Source organism: Triticum urartu, chromosome 3 (assembly GCF_003073215.2).
Source record: "Triticum urartu cultivar G1812 chromosome 3, Tu2.1, whole genome shotgun sequence".
Taxonomy (NCBI): domain Eukaryota; kingdom Viridiplantae; phylum Streptophyta; class Magnoliopsida; order Poales; family Poaceae; genus Triticum; species Triticum urartu.
Window position 1 is genome coordinate 10,274,670 of NC_053024.1, and position 22,903 is coordinate 10,297,572.

The window sequence follows — 22,903 nt, forward strand, 5'->3', positions numbered from 1 at the left end:
CTTCTTCAAAAAAATACCCTACTCCTATAAAATATCCTATATTTTAGAAATGGAGGTTCAAAGTATTATACTTCATAGCCTATGGCATGTGTCTCATCATGGCACATTCAGATATATATACTTAGTTTTCTTACGAGATACATCTTGACATGAATAAAAGTATTGTTGTTCTGTTTACATGAATAAAACCTTCTATGGTCATACACACCAACGAAAATGGTTTGTTGGATCTCGATCGTAGTGATACACATATTCATAATATTGAAGCCAAAAGATGCAAAGTTAATAATGATAGTGCAACTTATTTGTGGTACTGCCGTTTAAGTCATATTGGTGTAAAGCGCATGAAGAAACTCCATGCTGATGGGATTTTGGAATCACTTGATTATGAATCACTTGATGGTTGCGAACCATGTCTCTTGGGCAAGATGACTAAGACTCCGTTCTCCGGAACAATGGAGCGAGCAACAAACTTATTGGAAATAATACATACTGATGTATGCGGTCCGATGAGTATTAAGGCTCACGGCAAGTATCGTTATTTTCTGAACTTCACAGATGATTTGAGCAGATATGGGTATATCTACTTGATGAAACATAAGTCTGAAACATTTGAAAAGTTCAAAGAATTTCAGAGTGAAGTGGAAAATCATCGTAACAAGAAAATAAAGTTTCTACGATCTAATCGTGTAAGAGAATATTTGAGTTACGAGTTTGGCCTTCAGTTAAAACAATGCGAAATAGTTTCACCACTCACGCCACCTTGAACACCACACTGTAATGGTGTGTCCGAACGCCGTAACCGTACTTTATTAGATATGGTGCGATCTATGATGTTTCTTACTGATTTACCACTATCGTTTTTGGGGTCATGCATTAAAGACAACTGCATTCACATTAAAAAGGGGCACCATCTAAGTCCGTTGAGACGACACAATATGAACTGTGGTTTGGCAAGAAACCAAAGTTGTCGTTTCTTAAAGTTTGGGGTTGCGATGCTTATGTGAAAAAGTTTCATCCTGATAATCTCAAACCCAAATCGGAGAAATGTGTCTTCATAGGATACCCAAAGGAGAAAGTTGGGTACACCTTCTATCACAGATCCGAAGGCAAGACATTCGTTGCTAAGAATGGATCCTTTCTAGAGAAGGAGTTTCTCTCGAAAGAAGTGAGTGGGAGAAAAGTAGAACTTGATAAGGTAATTGTACCTTCTCCCTTATTGGAAAGTAGTTTATCATAGAAATCTGTTCCTGTGAATAATACACCAATTAGTGAGGAAGCTAATGATGATGATCATATAACTTCAGATCAAGTTACTACCGAATCTCGTAGGTAAACCAGAGTGAGATACGCACCAGAGTGGTATGGTAATCCTGTTCTGAAAGTCATGTTACTAGACCATGACGAACTTGCGAACTATGAGGAAGCGATGATGAGCCCAGATTCCGCGAAATGGTTTGAGGCCACGAAATCTGAGATAGGATCCATGTATGAGAACAAAGTATGGACTTTGGTTGACTTGCCCGATGATCGGGAAGCCATAGAAAATAAATGGATTTTCAAGAGGAAGACAGACGCTGATAGTAGTGTTACTATCTACAAAGCTAGACTTGTCGAAAAAGGTTTTTGACAAAGTTCAATGGTATTGACTACGATGAGATTTTCTCACTCGAATCGATGCTTAAAGTCTGTCCGAATCATGTTAGCAATTGCCACATTTTATGAAATCTGGCAAATGGATAACAAAACTGCCATCCTTAATGGATTTCTTAAAGAAGAGATGTATATGATGCAACCAGAAGGTTTTGTCAATCCTAAAGGTGTTAACAAAATGTGCAAGCTCCAGCGATCCATCTATGGACTGGTGCAAGCATCTCGAAATTGGAATATACGCTTTGATAAGTTGATCAAAGCATATAATTTTATACAGACTTGTGGTGAAGCCTGTATTTACAAGAAAGTGAGTGGGAGCACTACAACATTTCTGAAAAGTATATGTGAATGACATATTGTTGATCGGAAATAATGTAGAATTATTCTGCAAAGCATAAAGGAGTGTTTGAAAGGAGTTTTTCAAAGAAAGACCTCGGTGAAGCTGCTTACATATTGAGCATCAAGATCTATAGAGATAGATCAAGACGCTTGATAAGTTTTTTCAATGAGTACATACCTTGACAAGATTTTGAAGTAGTTCAAAATGGAACAGTCAAAGGAAAAGTTCTTGCCTGTGTTACAAGGTGTGAAATTGAGTAAGACTCAAAACCCGACCACAGCAGAAAATAGAAAGAGAATGAAAGTCATTCCCTATGCCTCAACCATAGGTTCTATAAAGTATGCCATGCTGTGTACCAGATCTATTGTATACCCTACCACTGAGTTTGGCAAGGGAGTACAATAGTGATCTAGGAGTAGATCACTGGACAACGGTCAAAATTATCCTTAGTGGAATAAGGATATGTTTCTCGATTATGGAGGTGACAAAAGGTTCGTCGTAAAGGGTTACGTCGATGCAAAATTTGACACTGATCCAGATGATTCTAAATCTCAATCTAGATGCATATTGAAAGTGGGAGCAATTAGCTAGAGTAGCTCCGTGCAGAGCATTGTTGACATAGAAATTTGCAAAATACATACGAATCTGAATATGGCAGACCCTTTGACTAAACTTCTCTCACAAGCAAAACATGATCACACCATAGTACTCTTTGGGTGTTAATCACATAGCAATGTGAACTAGATTATTGACTCTAGTAAACCCTTTGAGTGTTGGTCACATAATGATGTGAACTATTGGTGTTAAATCACATGGAAATGTGAACTAGATTATTGACTCTAGTGCAAGCGGGAGACTGAAGAAAATATGCCCTAGAGGCAATAATAAATTTATTATTTATTTCCTTATTTCATGATAAATGTTTATTATTCATGCTAGAATTGTATTAACCGAAAACATAATACGTGTGTGAATACATAGACAAACAGAGTGTCACTAGTATGCCTCTACTTGACTAGCTCGTTAATCAAACATGGTTATGTTTCCTAACCATAGACAAAGAGTTGTTATTTGATTAACGGGATCACATCATTAGGAGAATGATGTGATTGAATTGACCCATTCCGTTAGCTTAGCACTCGATCGTTTAGTATGTTGCTATTGCTTTCTTCATGACTTATACATGTTCCTATGACTATGAGATTATGCAACTCCCGTTTACCGGAGGAACACTTTGTGTGCTACCAAACGTCACAACGTAACTGGGTGATTATAAAGGAGCTCTACAGGTGTCTCCAAAGGTACATGTTGGGTTGGCGTATTTCGAGATTAGGATTTGTCACTCCGATTGTCGGAGAGGTATCTCTGGGCCCTCTCGGAACACTGAGATCGAAAGATCGAGCGTGAATCATATAGTAGATATGATCAACATAGCGATGTTCACCATTGAAAACTACTCCATTTCACGTTCACGTGATGATCGGACATGGTTTAGTTGATTTGGATCACGTAATCACTTAGAAGATTAGAGGGATGTCTATCTAGTGGGAGTTCTTTAGTAATATGATTAATTGAACTTAAATTTATCATGAACTTAGTACCTGATAGTATCTTGCTTGTTTGATTGTAGATAGATGGCCCGTGCTGTTGTTTCGTTGAATTTTAATGCGTTCCTTGAGAAAGCAAAGTTGAAAGATGATGGTAGCAATTACACGGACTGGGTCCGTAACTTGAGGATTATCCTCATTGCTGCACAGAAGAATTACGTCCTGGAAGCACCGCTGGGTGCCAGGCCTGCTGCTGGAGCAACACCAGATGTTATGAACGTCTGGCAGAGCAAAGCTGATGACTACTCGATAGTTCAGTGTGCCGTGTGCCATGCTTTACGTCTTAGAATCGGGACTTCAACGACGTTTTGAACGTCATGGAGCATATGAGATGTTCCAGGAGTTGAAGTTAATATTTCAAGCAAATGCCCGGATTGAGAGATATGAAGTCTCCAATAAGTTCTATAGCTGCAAGATGGAGGAGAACAGTTCTGTCAGTGAGCATATACTCAAAATGTCTGGGTATAATAATCACTTGATTCAATTGGGAGTTAATCTTCCAGATGATTGCGTCATTGACAGAATTCTCAAATCACTGCCACCAAGCTACAAGAGCTTTGTGATGAACTATAATATGCAAGGGATGGACAAGACTATTCCCGAGCTCTTCGCAATGCTGAAAGCTGCGGAGGTAGAAATCAAAAAGGAGCATCAAGTGTTGATGATCAACAAGACCACTAGTTTCAAGAAAAAGGGCAAAGGAAAGAAGAAGGGGAACTTTAAGAAGAACGGCAAGCAAGTTGCTGCTCAAGAGAAGAAACCCAAGTCTGGACCTAAGCCTGAAACAGAGTGCTTCTACTGCAAGCAGACTGGTCACTGGAAGCGGAACTGCCCCAAGTATTTGGCGGATAAGAAGGATGGCAAGGTGAAGAAAGGTATATGTGATATACATGTTATTGATGTGTACCTTACTACAGCTCGCAGTAGCACCTGGGTATTTGATACTGGTTCTGTTGCTAATATTTGCAACTCAAAACAGGGACTACGGATTAAGCGAACACTGGCAAAGGACGAGGTGACGATGCGCGTGGGAAACGGTTCCAAAGTCGATGTGATCGCGGTCGGCACGCTACCTCTACATCTACCTTCGGGATTAATATTAGACCTAAATAATTGTTATTTGGTGCCAGCGTTGAGCATGAACATTATATCTGGATCTTGTTTAATGCGAGACGGTTATTCATTTAAATCAGAGAATAATGGTTGTTCTATTTATATGAGTAATATCTTTTATGGTCATGCACCTTTGAAGAGTGGTCTATTTTTGATGAATCTCGATAGTAGTAACACACATATTCATAATGTTGAAGCCAAAAGATGCAGAGTTGATAATGATAGTGCAACTTATTTGTGGCACTGCCGTTTAGGTCATATCGGTATAAAACGCATGAAGAAACTCCATGCTGATGGAATTTTGGAACCACTTGATTATGAATCACTTGGTACTTGCGAACCGTGCCTCATGGGCAAGATGACTAAAACACCGTTCTCCGGTACTATGGAGAGAGCAACAGATTTGTTGGAAATCATACATACCGATGTATGTGGTCCGATGAATATTGAGGCTCGTGGCGGATATCGTTATTTTCTCACCTTCACAGATGACTTAAGCAGATATGGGTATATCTACTTAATGAAACATAAGTCTGAAACATTTGAAAAGTTCAAAGAATTTCAGAGTGAAGTTGAAAATCATCGTAACAAGAAAATAAAGTTTCTACGATCTGATCGTGGAGGAGAATATTTGAGTTACGAGTTTGGTGTACATTTGAAAAATTGTGGAATAGTTTCTCAACTCACGCCACCCGGAACACCATAGCGTAATGGTGTGTCCGAACGTCGTAATCGTACTTTACTAGATATGGTGCGATCTATGATGTCTCTTACTGACTTACCGCTATCGTTTTGGGGATACGCTCTACAGATGGCCGCATTCACGTTAAATAGGGCACCATCAAAATCCGTTGAGACGACGCCTTATGAACTGTGGTTTGGCAAGAAATCAAAGTTGTCGTTTCTGAAAGTTTGGGGCTGCGATGCTTATGTGAAAAAGCTTCAACCTGATAAGCTCGAACACAAATCGGAGAAATGTGTCTTCATAGGATACCCAAAGGAGACTGTTGGGTACACCTTCTATCAAAGATCCGAAGGCAAGACATTCGTTGCTAAGAATGGATCCTTTCTAGAGAAGGAGTTTCTCTCGAAAGAAGTGAGTGGGAGGAAAGTAGAACTTGACGAGGTAACTGTACCCGCTCCTTTATTGGAAAGTAGTACATCACAGAAAACTGTTTCTGCGACACCTACACCAATAAGTGAGGAAGTTAATGATAATGATCATGAAACTTCAGGACAAGATACTACTGAACCTGTAGATCAACCAGAGTGAGATCTGCGCCAGAGTGGTACGGTAATCCAGTTCTGGAAGTCATGCTACTAGATCATGATGAACCTACGAACTATGAAGAAGCGATGGTGAGCCCAGATTCCGCAAAGTGGCTTGAAGCCATGAAATGTGAGATGGGATCCATGTATGAGAACAAAGTATGGACTTTGGTTGACTTGCCCGATGATCGGCAAGCGATTGAGAATAAATGGATCTTCAAGAAGAAGACTGACGCTGACGGTAATATTACTGTCTACAAAGCTCGACTTGTCGCAAAAGGTTTTCGACAAGTTCAAGGGGTTGACTACGATGAGACCTTCTCACCCGTAGCGATGCTTAAGTCTGTCCGAATCATGTTAGCAATTGCCGCATTTTATGATTATGAAATTTGGCAGATGGATGTCAAAACTGCATTCCTGAATGGATTTCTGGAAGAAGAGTTGTATATGATGCAACCGGAAGGTTTTGTAGATCCAAAGGGAGCTAACAAGGTGTGCAAGCTCCAGCGATCCATTTATGGACTGGTGCAAGCCTCTCGGAGTTGGAATAAGCGCTTTGATAGTGTGATCAAAGCATTTGGTTTTATACAGACTTTCGGAGAAGCCTGTATTTACAAGAAAGTGAGTGGGAGCTCTGTAGCATTTCTTATATTATATGTGGATGACATATTACTGATTGGAAATGATATAGAATTTCTGGATAGCATAAAGGGATACTTGAATAAGAGTTTTTCAATGAAAGACCTCGGTGAAGCTGCTTACATATTAGGCATAAAGATCTATAGAGATAGATCAAGACGCCTAATTGGACTTTCACAAAGCACATACCTTGACAAGATTTTGAAAAAGTTCAAAATGGATCAAGCAAAGAAAGGGTTCTTGCCTGTGTTACAAGGTGTGAAGTTGAGTCAGACTCAATGCCCGACCACTGCAGAAGATAGAGAGAAAATGAAAGATGTTCCCTATGCTTCAGCCATAGGCTCTATCATGTATGCAATGCTGTGTACCAGACCAGATGTGTGTCTTGCTATAAGCTTAGCAGGGAGGTACCAAAGTAATCCAGGAGTGGATCACTGGACAGCGGTCAAGAACATCCTGAAATACCTGAAAAGGACTAAGGATATGTTTCTTGTATATGGAGGTGATAAAGAGCTCATCGTAAAAGGTTACTTTGATGCAAGCTTTGACACTGATCCGGACGATTCTAAATCGCAGACCGGATACGTGTTTACATTCAACGGTGGAGCTGTCAGTTGGTGCAGTTCTAAACAAAGCGTCGTAGCGGGATCTACATGTGAAGCAGAGTACATAGCTGCTTCGGAAGCAGCAAATGAAGGAGTCTGGATGAAGGAGTTCATATCTGATCTAGGTGTCATACCTAGTGCATCGGGTCCAATGAAAATCTTTTGTGACAATACTGGTGCAATTGCCTTGGCAAAGGAATCCAGATTTCACAAGAGAACCAAGCACATCAAGAGACGCTTCAATTCCATCCGGGATCTAGTCCAGGTGGGAGACATAGAGATTTTCAAGATACATACGGATCTGAATGTTGCAGACCCATTGACTAAGCCTCTTCCACGAGCAAAACATGATCAGCACCAAGACTCCATGGGTGTTAGAATCATTACTGTGTAATCTAGATTATTGACTCTAGTGCAAGTGGGAGACTGAAGGAAATATGCCCTAGAGGCAATAATAAAGTTATATTTATTTCCTTATATCATGATAAATGTTTATTATTCATGCTAGAATTGTATTAACCGGAAACATAATACATGTGTGAATACATAGACAAACTTAGTGTCACTAGTATGCCTCTACTTGACTAGCTCGTTAATCAAAGATGGTTATGTTTCCTAACCATGAACAAAGAGTTGTTATTTGATTAACGAGATCACATCATTAGGTGAATGATCTGATTGACATGACCCATTCCATTAGCTTAGCACCCGATCGTTTAGTATGTTGCTATTGCTTTCTTCATGACTTATACATGTTCCTATGACTATGAGATTATGCAACTCCCGTTTACCGGAGGAACACTTTGTGTGCTACCAAACGTCACAACGTAACTGGGTGATTATAAAGGAGCTCTACAGGTGTCTCCAAAGGTAGATGTTGGGTTGGCGTATTTCGAGATTAGGATTTGTCACTCCGATTGTCGGAGAGGTATCTCTGGGCCCTCTCGGTAATGCACATCACATAAAGCCTTGCAAGCATTGCAACTAATGAGTTAGTTACAGGATGATGTATTACGGAACGAGTAAAGAGACTTGCCGGTAATGAGATTGAACTAGGTATTGGATACCGACGATCGAATCTCGGGCAAGTAACATACCGATGACAAAGGGAACAACGTATGTTGTTATGCGGTCTGACCGATAAAGATCTTTGTAGAATATGTAGGAGCCAATATGGGCATCCATGTCCCGCTATTGGTTATTGACCGGAGATCTGTCTCAGTCATGTCTACATTGTTCTCGAACCATAGGGTCCGCACGCTTAACATTACGATGACAGTTATTATGAGTTTATGCATTTTGATGTACCGAAGTTAGTTCGGAGTCCCGGATATGATCACGGACATGACGAGGAGTCTCGAAATGGTCGAGACATAAAGATTGATATATTGGACGGCTATATTCGGACACCGGAAGTGTTCCAGGTGATTTCGGAGAAAACCGGAGAGCCGGAGGGTTACCGGAAACCCCCCGGGAGAAGTAATGGGCCATATGGGCCTTAGTGGAGAGAGAGAGAGGGGCTGCCAGAGGTGGGCCGCGCGCCACCTCCTCCCTGGTCCGAATTGGACTAGGGGAGGGGGGCGGCGCCCCCCCCCTTTCCTTCTCCCTCTCCACCTCTTTCCCCCTCCTAGTAGGAGTCCCACTCCTACTAGGAGGAGGACTCCTCCTTGGCGCGCCACACCTGGCCGGCCGGCCTCCTCCCCTTGCTCCTTTATATACAGGGGCAGGGGGGCACCCCTAGACACACAAGTTGATCCACGTGATCGTTCCTTAGCCGTGTGCGTAGCCCCCTGCCACCATATTCCACCTCGATCATATCGTTGTAGTGCTTAGGCCAAGCCCTGCGTCGGTAGAACATCATCATCGTCACCACGCCGTTGTGCTGACGGAACTCATCCCCGAAGCTTTGCTGGATCGGAGCCCGGGGAGCGTCATCGAGCTGTACGTGTGCTAAGAACTCGGAGGTGCCGGAGTAACGGTGCTTGGATCGGTCGGATAGGGAAGACGTACGACTACTTCCACTACGTTGCGTCAACGCTTCCGTTGCGGTCTACGAGGGTACGTAGACAATACTCTCCCTTCTCGTTGCTATGCATCACCATGATCTTGCGTGTGCGTAGGAATTTTTTTGAAATTACTGCGTTCCCCAACAAACGCTTCCGCTTCCGGTCTACGAGGGTACGTAGACAACACTCTCCCCTCTCGTTGCTATGCATCACCATGATCTTGAGTGTGCGTAGGAAATTTTTGAAATTACTATGTTCCCCAACAGGTTGTGTATGCATCAATCTGCTCGCCCCCCCCCCCCCTCGATCGACTGCCATAGATGCATGTTTATGATGGCATCCTTCATGCGGGTGTAGAAGGGGTCTATGATAGCTGCGACGAGGTCAGTCAGGGAGTCCTGCTTCTTCCCGAGACGATGATCTTGTATTGCATCTGGATGTCGGCGAGATTTCGACAGGTGATGCACAAATTACGAATAAGGCCTCGTGACCCTCCAATAGTGATAGATGAGGATTTGCTATGCACGCACAACTGGGTGACGACGAACTTCTAATCATGGCCGGCATGGCCGCAGGTGTACTTGAGGTCAAAATCGACCACCTTGTACGTGCCCTCCCTCACGAACCACTCGTACGTGATGATGCATCGGTCCACCCAGTGCGGCTGGTTGGTGTACACTACCATGAGGTCGGTCCTGCCATGGGACGGCATAGTGAACTCCTTGGTGGACTGCTCATAAGCTTTCCCCCCTGGGGTCCCCATTGTAGAAGCCTTGATCCTCTCTGTATGTGCAGCGTTTACGTGGGCATAGATCTTGGGGTTGTGGGGAGATCTAAAGGTTCAATTGACAGAGTTAATGGCAAGAATGGGGTTGGCCATCTAGGAATATCAACACGCACGCATGGCGGTTTGCAGTACATACCTAACTGCATTGTGGCGCCACGAGCAATGCACCCTCATGCATGGTGCCCCAATCGCGAGTGTGCGCTAGTCCTAACCACGAGCAGAGTACACTGAGGCCGCGAGCCGAGCACCTCGAGGCTTCCCCAACCAGGAGCATCCACATGCATATTGCACTTGAACGGCGGAATATAGTTATCATTTTATACAATCAAATGCCGGAATTACATCCATTAAAGGGCAAGTTATTTAGACCAAGGTATCTCAGTTTGCTGCATTTTATTGTTCAAATGTTACTAATTCTTCCAGTTTATTACTCGATCATTTGTTGCACTCTTCACAAATATCTTCTTTTATCTTTTGCTTATTCCCACTATAGCTGATTGGAAGTCAATGGCCACAAGCAGGATGCGTCGCGTCCACTTAGAGCTCTATATATGTTCACCCTTGACACGGTGCCAAACTTCTGTGGTTTAAAGGAGTTTTTGTACCTTGTGTAATTTGAGAACTTGAGGTTGATGTTTCCATTGTTGTTACTGTGTGTATGTATTCTCCGATGGATGTTGTCATTATGATTGAAAGTTAGTATTGACCGGACACAAATCCGGCTGGTCGGTGAGACACAGTTTTTATTCTACTGAAAAGGGATATTACTGGCTGGTCACCTCCCGGTCAGTTATCACTGACCCGAGCTACTGTTTTTTTTCCCAAGGATACATCAAATATCGACGTATCAGAATCATGGAAGAGCAACGTGAAGACGGATCCAATCATGAGCTATCCTGACCGGTTAGTGATGACACACTCTGTAGTAGTGCCGTGAGCATGATCGATTGCATTGATTTTTTTTCCTTGTGAAACGAGACAAAAACCACTATATTATTCTACTACAGCAGGCCAGCTACAACGTCGACGTCGTCAAACTCGCCAAAGAAATAACTTTTTAGCGTTGACGTGGTCAAATTCGCCAAGTGACGTGTTCAAATTTGCTCCAAGACTCCAACTAGGCCATGCCAAAACCATGCAAGGTGAAACCCATTATGCCTGTACTTCCTCCGTCCCAAAATTCTTGTTTTAGATTTATCTAAATATGGATGTATCAAGTCACATTTTAGTATTAGATACATCCGTATCTAGAAAAATCTAAGACAAAAAATTTGGGACAGAGGAAGTACTAAACTAAGACAAGAGACCAGCATCTGAAAAGCATTTAGCCTAGATTTAGGAAGTAATGTTCAGCATGTAGCGCTCAGATAGTCAGTCCGGCGGCAACCACATGGCGTCCACCACCTGCAGGTGCGTGCACGGTGACGCACCCCACACTCCATCCTACCATTATTTAAGCACCCCATCTGCCATTGCTCCCTCCAAGAGAAGTAGAGAAGAGCTGTGTTCATCACCCCCTTACCTCAGCCAATCAACCACCAACGTCCTACAAACTTATCAATGGCGAACAACGGGTTCATCGCTGAGAAGGACCCGCTGCATTGGGGCGCTGCCGCGGCCGAGCTCACCGGCAGCCACCTCGACGAGGTCAAGCGCATGGTGGCACACTTCCGCGAGCCTGTCGTCAGGATCGTGGGCGCCGGCCTCAGCGTCGGCCAGGTGGCTGCCGTCGCCCTGGCCAAGGATGGTTCGAACGTCACCGTGGAGCTCGCCGACGAGGCGCGCCCCCGGGTCAAGGCCTGCAGCGAGTGGATCCTGGACTCCGTGGCCAACGGCGGCGACATCTACGGCGTCACCACAGGCTTCGGCGGCACCTCCCACCGTCGCACCAAGGATGGGCAAGGCCTCCAAGTTGAGCTCGTCAGGTACAAGTCACCTCCTATAAAATTTTGCATCTCGACATCTCAACGTCGTGTGGATTGATTCCTCTGCCAAGGCGGGCAGGGTATGCATGCTATTATTTCTTTTTTGACGGCATGTGCCTGCTAATTTAATTTAATTTAGTCGAGCACAAGAGGTTGATACGTCCACACACACACACACACACACACAAAAGATAGAGCTCTGCCATCCTAAATCAAAAAGAGTCGTTAGATTGTCTTTGTGTGATGGCTAATATTATTATCACCTCTCGCTGAGGTAAGATCATATGAGAGGTCTTTAATGATTGTGTAGGGCTAAGACGGAATTTTTACTTTCCCGTATAAGAAAATAATTTAAATTCAAATAAGCAAAAGGTCTATCAGTTCAAATTAATGTTATATGTGTGTCTTTTAATCTTTGTTTGGCCCCAAGGAGGGGTGTGTGTGTGTGTGTGTGTTCTAGCAGTAGAACAAATGATGTTACTTATTAATTATATCACATGACCAAAAATCCATATATGCTACTATTAAGTATTTATGTGGGTCATGTGTACATCACATGGTATTTTTCTTCTGCATCCGCACAATGTGGTATGATGAATTAAGTAAAATCATAACTTGAGATGTAATATATACATGTATGAGATATTTTACTTTGAGTAGACATGCATAGCCACACTTTTTATTGCCATATGTACTTCTTTACTATCTTGCACTAGGTGATGCAGTTAAATAACAAGCAGAGGGTAAGATTCGAGCTCATGTGTCTTCTATTCCCTATAAACCCATTCAGTTTGTTTGTTGTTGTAGAAGATATACTTTCGAGAAATATACCTCTGTTCTATAATATATAGTTCATACTAGATTTGTCACAAGTCAAATTATATAAAACTTGATCAAATTTGTAGAGAATAATGTGGACACTTTCAATACCAAATATATATGATATGATAATATATTCCATGATGAACATAATGACATTGATTTGGTATTATATACGCTGATATATTTTTTGTGTACAAACTGGTCAAAATTTATAAAGCTTGACTTAAACAAAACTAATATGTGTTACATCAAAAACCAGATAGAGTATTATCATAGTTGGGCAACATGTAGTCACTAATATTAGTACAGTTAGAAGAAAGTATATCTAATAAGGCAAACAGTATGCCAGCACAGTCAAAATGATATTTCTGTTTAGCATAGTTGGACAACATGTAGCGGCAATCCATTACTAAGCCCAGACTCATCTGCTCCCGATGCACATTAAATTCAAAAAAATAGCAAAAAAAATGAGTTCACATCGAAGATGCTGAAGAGCGCTTGGTGCTTGTAAAATTTCATGGTCAAATGACATTCGGGGAGCTCTCAGCCAAAAAAAAAACAGGTCTCGACATTGCCATTTTTCAAAGTTTCTTTGACAGCCAAAATTTGTTTCTTTTTTCTAGAGAGCTCCTAGATGTCATTTCACCACAAACGTTTGCATGCACCTAGAGCACTCGAACATCTTTGATGCCAAATTGTTTGATGTGTTTTTTAGCTTGTTTGCTATTTTTTATGAATCTAAATCACCACGTTTGGAAAATCACCGAATGATCCTAGGTCCATACGAACCCTGATTCGTATTGTTATGCTCTAACATATTCCAGAACAGTTGTACACGGATATATTGAAACTTATCCATGTAAATTTTTGTAAAAGAATATTATAATATACGATCTGCGCAAACTTTATAAAGCGGAACAATTTACGGATGTCATATACGTTGTAGCAACTTTGGCCCGTACCTTTTTTTTGCACAGCTCGTATGAAATGTTCTTCCAAATTATGACAAGTAGGTCCATGTATATACCAAAACTCCAGATTTATGTGTAAAAAATAAAGTTGCAGGACTTAAACTAGTCTGTTGCCCGGCCGGCATTGACCATATTCTTCCTTGCAGGCATCTCATTGCTGGTATATTTGGCATTGGAAGCAACCACGAGCTGCCATCAGAGGTTACACGCGCGTCCATGCTCGTTCGCATCAACACCCTCCTCCAAGGCTATTCTGGCATACGTTTTGAGATTCTCGAGGCCATCACAAAGCTCATCAACAAAGGTGTACACCCGAGGATTCCCCTCCGGGGCAGCATCACCGCGAGCGGCGACGTTGTCCCGCTTGCTTACATCGCCGGTGTCCTTACCGGACGCCCCAACGCGCAGGCAGTTACCAATGATGGTAGGATGGTGGATGCCGCCGAGGCATTGAAGATCGCCGGGATAGATGGTGGGTTCTTCAAGCTGAACCCCAAGGAGGGGCTTGCAATTGTAAATGGCACGGCGGTGGGTTCTGCCCTCGCAGCCATGGTGTTGTTTGACTGCAACGTCCTGGCTGTCCTATCTGAAATTTTGGCCGCAATGTTTTGTGAGGTAATGTACGGCAAACTGGAGTACACCGACCACCTGATCCACAAGCTGAAACATCACCCTGGCTCAATCGAGGCTGCGGCTATCATGGAGCACATTCTGGCTGGTAGCTCATTCATGGTCCATGCCAAGATGGTGAATGCTATGGACCCACTCCTCAAGCCAAAGCAGGACAGGTATGCACTCCGTACCGCGCCTCAGTGGCTTGGCCCGCAGATTGAGGTCATTCGGGCAGCTACCAAGTCTATCGAGCGTGAGGTGAACTCTGTCAATGACAACCCGGTCATCGACGTCAAACGTGGCAAAGCACTCCATTGTGGTAATTTCCAGGGGACACCCATCGGTGTGTCCATGGACAATACTCGTCTTGCCATTGCTAACATTGGTAAACTCATGTTCGCGCAGTTCTCAGAACTTGTGAATGAGTTCTACAACAATGGGCTGACGTCGAACCTAGCTGGCAGTCGCAACCCAAGCTTGGACTATGGTCTCAAAGGCATCGAAATTGCCATGGCCTCCTACTGCTCTGAGCTTCAATACCTTGCCAACCCAGTGACCACCCATGTCCAGAGCGCGGAGCAACACAACCAGGGGGTGAACTCGCTCGGCCTTATCTCGGCTAGGAAGACTGCAGAAGCGGTGGACATGCTGAAACTCATGTCCTCCACGTACATAGTGGCGCTTTGTCAGGCCGTCGACCTCCGCCACCTCGAGAGGAACATCAAGATCTCCGTCAACAGATGTGTGGCAGAGGTTGCCAAGAAGGTTCTCAACGCCCCCAGCGTCGAGGAGATTCTGATGGCCGCCACCGACCGCGTGGACGTGTTCAGCTACACCGACGACCCCTGCAGCACCAACTACCCCCTAATGCACAAGCTACGCAGCGTGCTCCTCGAGCATGCTCTGTCTAGCAGGGGTAACGATGAGGAGGTGTTGTCCAAGATCAGTAAGTTGGAGGAGGAGCTGGGATCGACACTGCCACGGGAGATCGAGGCCGCACGCATCGCCATGGAGAAGGGCACCGCACCCATCCCCAACATGATCAAGGGGAGCAGGTCATTCCCACTCTACCAGTTTGTTCGCGAGGAACTCGGTTGTGTGTTTCTGACTGGGGAGAAGCTTCTCGCGCCCGGCGAAGAGTGTGACAAGGTGTTCGTGGGGATCAGCCAGGGCAAGCTCATCGACCCCATGCTGGAGTGCCTCAAGGAGTGGAACGGTGAGCCTCTGCCCATCGACTAACTGCACACATCTGGCCCGTTCTATCTCCATAAATGTCCCTGTCTGAATAACTGAACAATAATACTATTGTTCATGTGCTTTTAGATCATTGCATGTGTGTAAGTGTACTTTGCTTTTCATTTGGATGGAATTTGTATCCTATCATTTTGTAACACGTGTACATTTGTGCAAAATGTGTCTTTTGTCTGTTCTGGAACACTTGCGCATATTGCACCCAGCCAAAACAAGTCACACAACCCAAGAGCAACTAATTCAGGGGTATCATACGAAACGAGGCCGCAGTGGACACTTTTCCTGCGCTGAGCCTCTAGCGCTGCCGTGTGGCGCATTTCTACGCGCCACGTGGCATGAGATGTGCGCTTCTGGTCTTGGAGCAGTTTGTTCTTTGTTTTTTTTTGTTTCTCGTCTTTTGGGGTATCATTTTTTAGAGTTTACAATTTCTTTTTGGATCTTTTGGTTTTTCGGATTTCTGGTTTTTTTGTTTCCGTTTGCTTTTTTTACCGTTTTCATTTTGTTCTCAACTTTACCTGTCTCCTGTTTTTTAAATTCTTTGTTTTTGGGTTTTTATGTTTCATTTGTTTTTTATACGGCTGGCAGTAGTGTATGCTTCCCGTGTGAAAACATAACTAACAAAAGCACTGATATGCTTTCGCATGAAGCACAAGTTATATTTCTGTGTTTCCACATTCCCAAAAGCAACATAATTATGCTTCCGCCTGAAGCATAAGTTGTGCCTCTGTGCTTCATCAAAAGTGAAGCAACGGGTGAAGTACAGTTGTGTTTCCCGAAAAAGTGAAATACAAATTTGCTTTTGTGCTTTCCCAAAAGCGAAACACAGTTGTGCTTCACCCAACGGAAGCACATATTACTTTGCCTGAAAGTGTTGAGTATCGTGATTAGCTAGGAAAAATAGGATAACATAGAATTTATTATATCTTGTCTTATACTTTAAGTTGATCATGTACTTCTATATATATACCCACGAGGCTCAAGGAACGGGCCTCTACTCTATCATTGGTGTCGACTTCATCGACATCTTCCTCGGTCATGAGACGGTACCTTGCGTACTCTTGCGCCAGATCATTGGCCCGCACCATGTGGCCGCCGCTACTCATGCGGCTGCTCGTACGGTCCTGCTGGCCATTGTCCTCGGCCGCATACGCCCGGGATCACTCGAGCACTGACGTGCCCAACGCGGGCGAGATCGATTTCTCGTGCGTCTGCGCTGCGTTGTTGGTTGCTCGGGTTCCGCGTACGGCTGCTCTTTCGGGATGATGCATCCCGCGTGGGCTGCTTGTGTACATGTACGACCAGCCATCGTGGCTTTTGCGTATATGCAATTGTTGGAATAAACCACGGCAGGGCGTCGTGTGTGCGTCCTGGGCGAGCGAGTGTGCGCATGCATAGGCTAGTTTGCTGGCTGGTGGGCTGTTAGTGCGTGCATGCATGTAGGGGTTGGTTAGTGGGTGCTATGTGCGTACGTGCGTGGCCGAGTGTGGCGGCCGGCCCTGTGTGTGCTGAGCTATATAAGCCAATGTATTGCATCTTGTTCATCGAGCCAAGTGAATACCGAGGAAGAAAAAGGCCCCGACGTTCGCCGCTAGGGCGGGCGTCCGTCGCTGTGGATGTTGGTCCGCCAGCAAAATTTGTATCCTTGTGTTTTTGTGATTGTTCGTCGATCCTTGGTTCCAACAACGATCAGCTTTCATGCACCACGCGTCATGTTGGGTTGCGCGCTCATGGATAGCCCGGCTGTGCGGACGCGCGCCACTGATACCTTGGGGCCGCCGGCGCCTTCTACCATCTCCGGCTGCGATGCACGTCGTCCGTACCTCCTCGCCTGTCTGTGTCTTCTCCTTCTCACTCATCGCACCTTTGGTCTGATCAATCATAGATGCACATCTTCGTGGGATTTTGTGAAGACCATCATTAAGTAGGATGCGCCCCTTCATCGATCGAGCAATGGGCTGTCACTGCGTCATCCCGTCAGGCCGCAGCGTCGTTGCCCCATGATTCTCCCAGCGGCTGCACCGACCCGTGCGTCGCGGCTGTGTCGCCCCTTTGGGCCGTAGGGCTGCAGCACACAGTCCACGCCGCCGCTCCAGAGGCCGTTCCCGCGGTTGCACCGACCCACACGCTGCCGCTGCATCGCCTCTTCGGGCCGTAGTGTCACGACCCGCGGTCCACTGCCACCCCGAGGCCGTCCGCTTTAAGCAATCCCCGTGGTTGCACCGACCCTCGCGCTACCGTTGCGTCGCCCCATCATGCCCTAGTGAGCGTGGCACGTGGTCCCTGCCGCCGCCCTGAGGTTTTCTCCGTCGTCGCCTCGACTCGCGTGTTGCCGCTACATCGCCTCTTCGGGACGTAATGACGCGACACGCGGTTCACTCGCTGTCCCCGCGCGTCGACTTCTATGTGGTATGCGTCGCGCCGCCTCCTTAGGCGCTGGAACGCCACTGTCGGCGCCGGTCTTCGTCACGCTGTCCAGTTCTCCTTGCCTACTTCGAGCACCACCGCCGTGCTTCGAACCTAGCCACCGCCGCATCCTCCTTAGGCCGCCGCGCCTCTCTTCATCCTTGGTGCTGCCGCCACTCGCTCACCAGAGCCGCGCCGCCCGTCCACCCCCTTGGTCTTCGTCCAGCACCAGCTCATCATCAGTGTAGTCGTCATCTTCCCCAACCACTTCATCTACTTCGACAACCGCAGTCGACATTGGCACCTTCTACCCCACGTCGACTGGCGCCGCAGCCATCTCGAGTCCTTCTCTGCTAGCCCCCTCGACATGGTGTACAACTCATGTAGGTCCTCATCTATGCATGTTCGGTGCTGTCAACACTGACGTGTGCCTTTGTTGCGGCGTGTTCCCAGGCCTGGCAAGCCTGGAGCCGCGCCTCGTCAACATCAACTTCATCCGTGTACGCATGTCCGGTGCTGGCAACACCGATGTGTACCTTCGTCGATGATGTGTCCCCAGGCTTGGCAAACCCAGCACGACAACTCGTCCACACCGACTTCTTCCCGACGCACCTCTATCTCTACACCACTGCACCCATGACTAACTCAACGCGTCCTTGCGCCCGCGGCTCCACGGCGGTTACTTCGACACCAGCCATGATAATAGTACGTGCAACGTACGTGCACGCTTACTAGTAGCGATAAGGGAAAGTGATCCATTGGATCATTCAAGTTTCATTCGGTTAAGAAACTATATTTGACGCAAGTGATATTTCAGTAGTATTTTGTTAGTAATTTGATACAAAGTAGTGGTTGGGGCGTGGCATTGCACGCCGCTTGAGAGGAAGGTGTGCGTGTGTTTATCTATATTAAAGAAAAAAGAACAAAACAAACTCACCTCCATGGCCCCACCTCAATTTTTTTTCTTTAAAAAAACTTTCTCACATCAGCCAGCCAACATATGAGACATGGGCATCACATCCATCCAAAAAGAGCATTAGCGGCATCTCCAGATCTAAGGTTTGCTCCAGCGCCGGTGCAGAGCTTGGGAGGTAGTGCAGGAGCGGAAGCAGATTGTGGTCTGCATCAGCGACATCTGAAAAAAATGATGGATCGTGTGTTGGGTTCATGGTTCTTGGATGGTAGACATGGTTTTTTCCTCCGATGTTTTAGTCGTGTGGGGATGTCAGATCTGGAGTTCGATGGCATGTCCGGTGTGTTGCCCTGGACTGATCTGTTCAACGGTAATGGCTTGCCCTTTGGTGAGCCACCTTGGAGATCCGTAAAGCTGCATATATATCAGTGATGGAGTCGCGTCGAGCTTTGGTGAGGAGGTGGTTCGTTATTTTCCCCTTTGATGGCTGCTGTGGTGGTGCCAGAGACTGGTGATGGGCGTTGGTGTCAAGCTCAAGGGATTCTTCTACCTTGATTGTAATTTTTCCGTTTGACTAGTGTCCCTTTGGGCAAAGATTAGCGTTCTGTATTCTCTTTAGTTTTGTCAGGCGATATTTATCGTGGCTTATACTATGATCTTTATTATAACTAGCAAAAGAGCCCGTGCGTTGCAACGAGAGAGAAAACATAACACACGCTCTTAACCCAACAACCATCACTCAAGACCACAATAGGTCCATCTTCTTTATTTTTGCGAGGCATCATATTTGTGTTGCCGCTTATCCTCCTTCTCACCCTCGCCGGCGATGGCCTCGGTGTTCACACAAAACAAAACAAAAACGTGTTTGAATATGGTTAATCCTAAGGCGTCTCTCTCTCCCTCTCTCTCTCTCTCTCGCTATCTCTCACTCCCGCGATGAGAAATCTATTGTTTTCTCCTGTGACATTTTTCAGAGATATGCATGTGTAGTTAGCAATGTTTTCTTTTCCCTATATGGTTATAGTGGGGTGTTTATTTGCAATTCGGATCGCCGCCGGTATGAAAGAAAAATGGATCTTGTGTTATAAATTATAATTTTGCTTTCAAAACAATATTTTAACAATATTTAAAGGTAAAATTAACAACATATTTAGATTCCACACATTTTTCTAATAAAATTTCATATATAATATGTTAAAACCAAAGTTACGGTTTAAAAGATACGGATAATTTAGAAAATCATTTGTTTGACTTAAATATATTCTAAAATAATATTTATCATACTTAACATGTAAAACTAATCTCATATTCATATTCTACATATTTTTCTAATCAAGTTTCATATATAACATGTTCAAATCGGAGTTACGGTTTAAAAGATATGGATGATTTAAAAAAGCATTTGTTTGACTTATATATGATCCGCAGATGAATTACCTAAAACATCAGGGGGGGTTTCGGAAAATGTAAAATAACGGTTCGGGTGTGACTTAAATCCGGACCGCGGGTTGATTTCATCAAAACACAGGGACTTTTCTGAAAAATGCCATGACGGACGACCGAAACCCAATTTGCTTTAGTATTAACTAGGGTTCGTCCCGTACGGGTTCGACCCTACCCAGCTACATGGTGCGACCGAGCCGGCTGGGACGAGTCACCGAGCGGGTGCGCGCGGGTAGGCCACCATGGCACCTGACACGTGGGCCCGGTCGGTCAGATACGTGGTCAATACGTGCTTATCCGACTGTCAGACCGTTTTGCAACACTTGGTCTTTGAGTTGGTACTAAACTGCACAAAAAGTGACTAGTGGTACTGACTCGTAACGTCGTACCGAAGTGTGGTAGTTCCTTGCAATTAACTCGGCGGAAAGACACCATAATTCGATTCTGACACGACTCACATGTGGCGCGGACGACACGTATACCGCTCATAGCTGTTGCGGATACATCCCCAAAGTGGCTTCGTCGAGTGGGAGGGATAAAGTGCTACATGCTGCTTGAACTCCAAAACATTCTTTCCCCCAGCGTGGCATCACAAAACCCATTATTTTGCCACGTCGACCCTGCATAGATGGCACGTCAACCAAGCAGAAAATAGCACACGCTTTTGCGTGCATGCATGCATCGATGGATCCTAGACTATGTCTAAAGAAGATGACCTGAAATTTCATGGGCTCTGCGCTCTCCCCGCATGTGCCTGGACGATCGAGCTCGGTCGGCCTCCCGCCTCCGCCGCGCCACCACTCTCCACCGCGCCGTCCATGCATAAAATGCCCGTTCCTGGCCGGCCTCACCGCTCCCGATCCCTACTCCCCGCCCGCCCGCTTGTGAGTTGTGACTGACCCCCCGATCGATTGACCGACCCCATGGCGCGGTGCATGCCCCTCCTCGCCTCCCTGCTGCTGCTGGCCCTCGCCGGCGTCGCCTCCGCCGACAAGGCCCCCGAGAGCGGCTTCATCGTCACCGGCCGCGTCTACTGCGACCCCTGTCGCGCCGGCTTCGAGACCAACGTCTCCAAAAACGTCGAAGGTACGTACGCCCGCCTCGGGTCGAGGGGTAACGTTACAATTTACAGCTGGGTGACGTACGCATGCGTGCATGCAGGGGCGACGGTGGCGATGGACTGCCGGCCGTTCGGCGGCGGCGAGAGCAAGCTCAAGGCGGAGGCGACGACGGACAACAAGGGGTGGTACAAGATCGAGATCGACCAGGACCACCAGGACGAGATCTGCGAGGTGGTGCTGACCAAGAGCCCCGACGCGTCGTGCGCCGAGATCGAGGAGTTCCGCGACCGCGCGCGCGTCCCGCTCACCAGCAACAACGGCATGAAGCAGCAGGGCACCCGCTTCGCCAACCCCATCGCATTCTTCCCCAAGGAGCCGCGCAAGGAGTGCGGCGGCATCCTCCAGGCTTACGACCTCAAGGACGCACCCGAGAACCCATGAACCCCATCCCATCCATATAGTCCCGCTCAGTTACTTCCCATCATCATCATCATCTCATGACTCTCCTACGTACTGCGCCCTCGTCTAGCTACTTCTGTTCCAGCTATATGTTTTGTATAAGACTAGCAAAGGAGCCCGTGCGTTGCAACGGTCTATTGTTTTCTCCTGTGACATTTTTCAAAGATATGCATGTGTAGTTAGCAATGTTTTCTTTTCCCTATATGGTTATAGTGGGGTGTTTATTTGCAATTCGGATCGCCGCCGGTATGAAAGAAAAATGGATCTTGCGTTATAAATTATAATTTTGCTTCCAAAACAATATTTTAACAATATTTAAATATAAAATTAACAACATATTTAGATTCCACACATTTTTCTAATAAAATTTCATATATAATATGTTAAAATCAAAGTTACGGTTTAAAAGATACGGATAATTTAGAAAATCATTTGTTTGACTTAAATATATTCTAAAATAATATTTATCATACTTAACATGTAAAAATAATCTCATATTCATATTCTACATATTTTTCTAATCAAGTTTCATATATAATATGTTCAAATCGGAGTTACGGTTTAAAAGATATGGATGATTTAAAAAAGCATTTGTTTGACTTATATATGATCCGCAGATGAATTACCTAAAACATCAGGGGGGTTTTCGGAAAATGTAAAATAACGGTTCGGGTGTGACTTAAATCCGGACCGCGGGTTGATTTCATCAAAACACAGGGACTTTTCTGAAAAATGCCATGACGGACGACCGAAACCCAATTTGCTTTAGTATTAGGTAAAGATAAAGATAAAGATATATATATATATATATATATATAGGTAAAGATAAAGATAAAGATAAAGAAAAGATTTCTTTGACCGATTTTTTTTTGAGGTTAACCCCGACCTTTCCCCAACCCCCCGAGTCGCTCCCCAGGCGACTCCGGGGGCGCAACCGCGCTGCCGCCTAGAAGCCCTCAATTCGGTGCTCCCTCTCCGCCGCTGCCGCCGGCATCTGCGCCGCGGTGGCGGCGGGCCCCCGCGG

At 45.4% G+C, this 22,903-nt stretch overlaps 2 protein-coding genes across 2 annotated transcripts; both read left to right on the forward strand.

Annotated features, from left to right (window-relative positions):
- Positions 1 to 11,579: 11,579 nt before the first annotated feature.
- On the forward strand, positions 11,580 to 15,588 carry LOC125547608 (phenylalanine ammonia-lyase-like). Its single transcript, XM_048711428.1, has 2 exons — positions 11,580 to 11,944; positions 13,884 to 15,588. Exons 1-2 carry the CDS (start codon positions 11,580 to 11,582, stop codon positions 15,586 to 15,588), a joined length of 2,070 nt encoding a protein of 689 aa, XP_048567385.1.
- A 5,566-nt stretch (positions 15,589 to 21,154) lies between these two features.
- On the forward strand, positions 21,155 to 21,861 carry LOC125547609 (major pollen allergen Lol p 11). Its single transcript, XM_048711429.1, has 2 exons — positions 21,155 to 21,445; positions 21,521 to 21,861. Exons 1-2 carry the CDS (start codon positions 21,283 to 21,285, stop codon positions 21,859 to 21,861), a joined length of 504 nt encoding a protein of 167 aa, XP_048567386.1. The 5' UTR covers positions 21,155 to 21,282.
- The last annotated feature ends 1,042 nt before the right edge of the window (positions 21,862 to 22,903 follow it).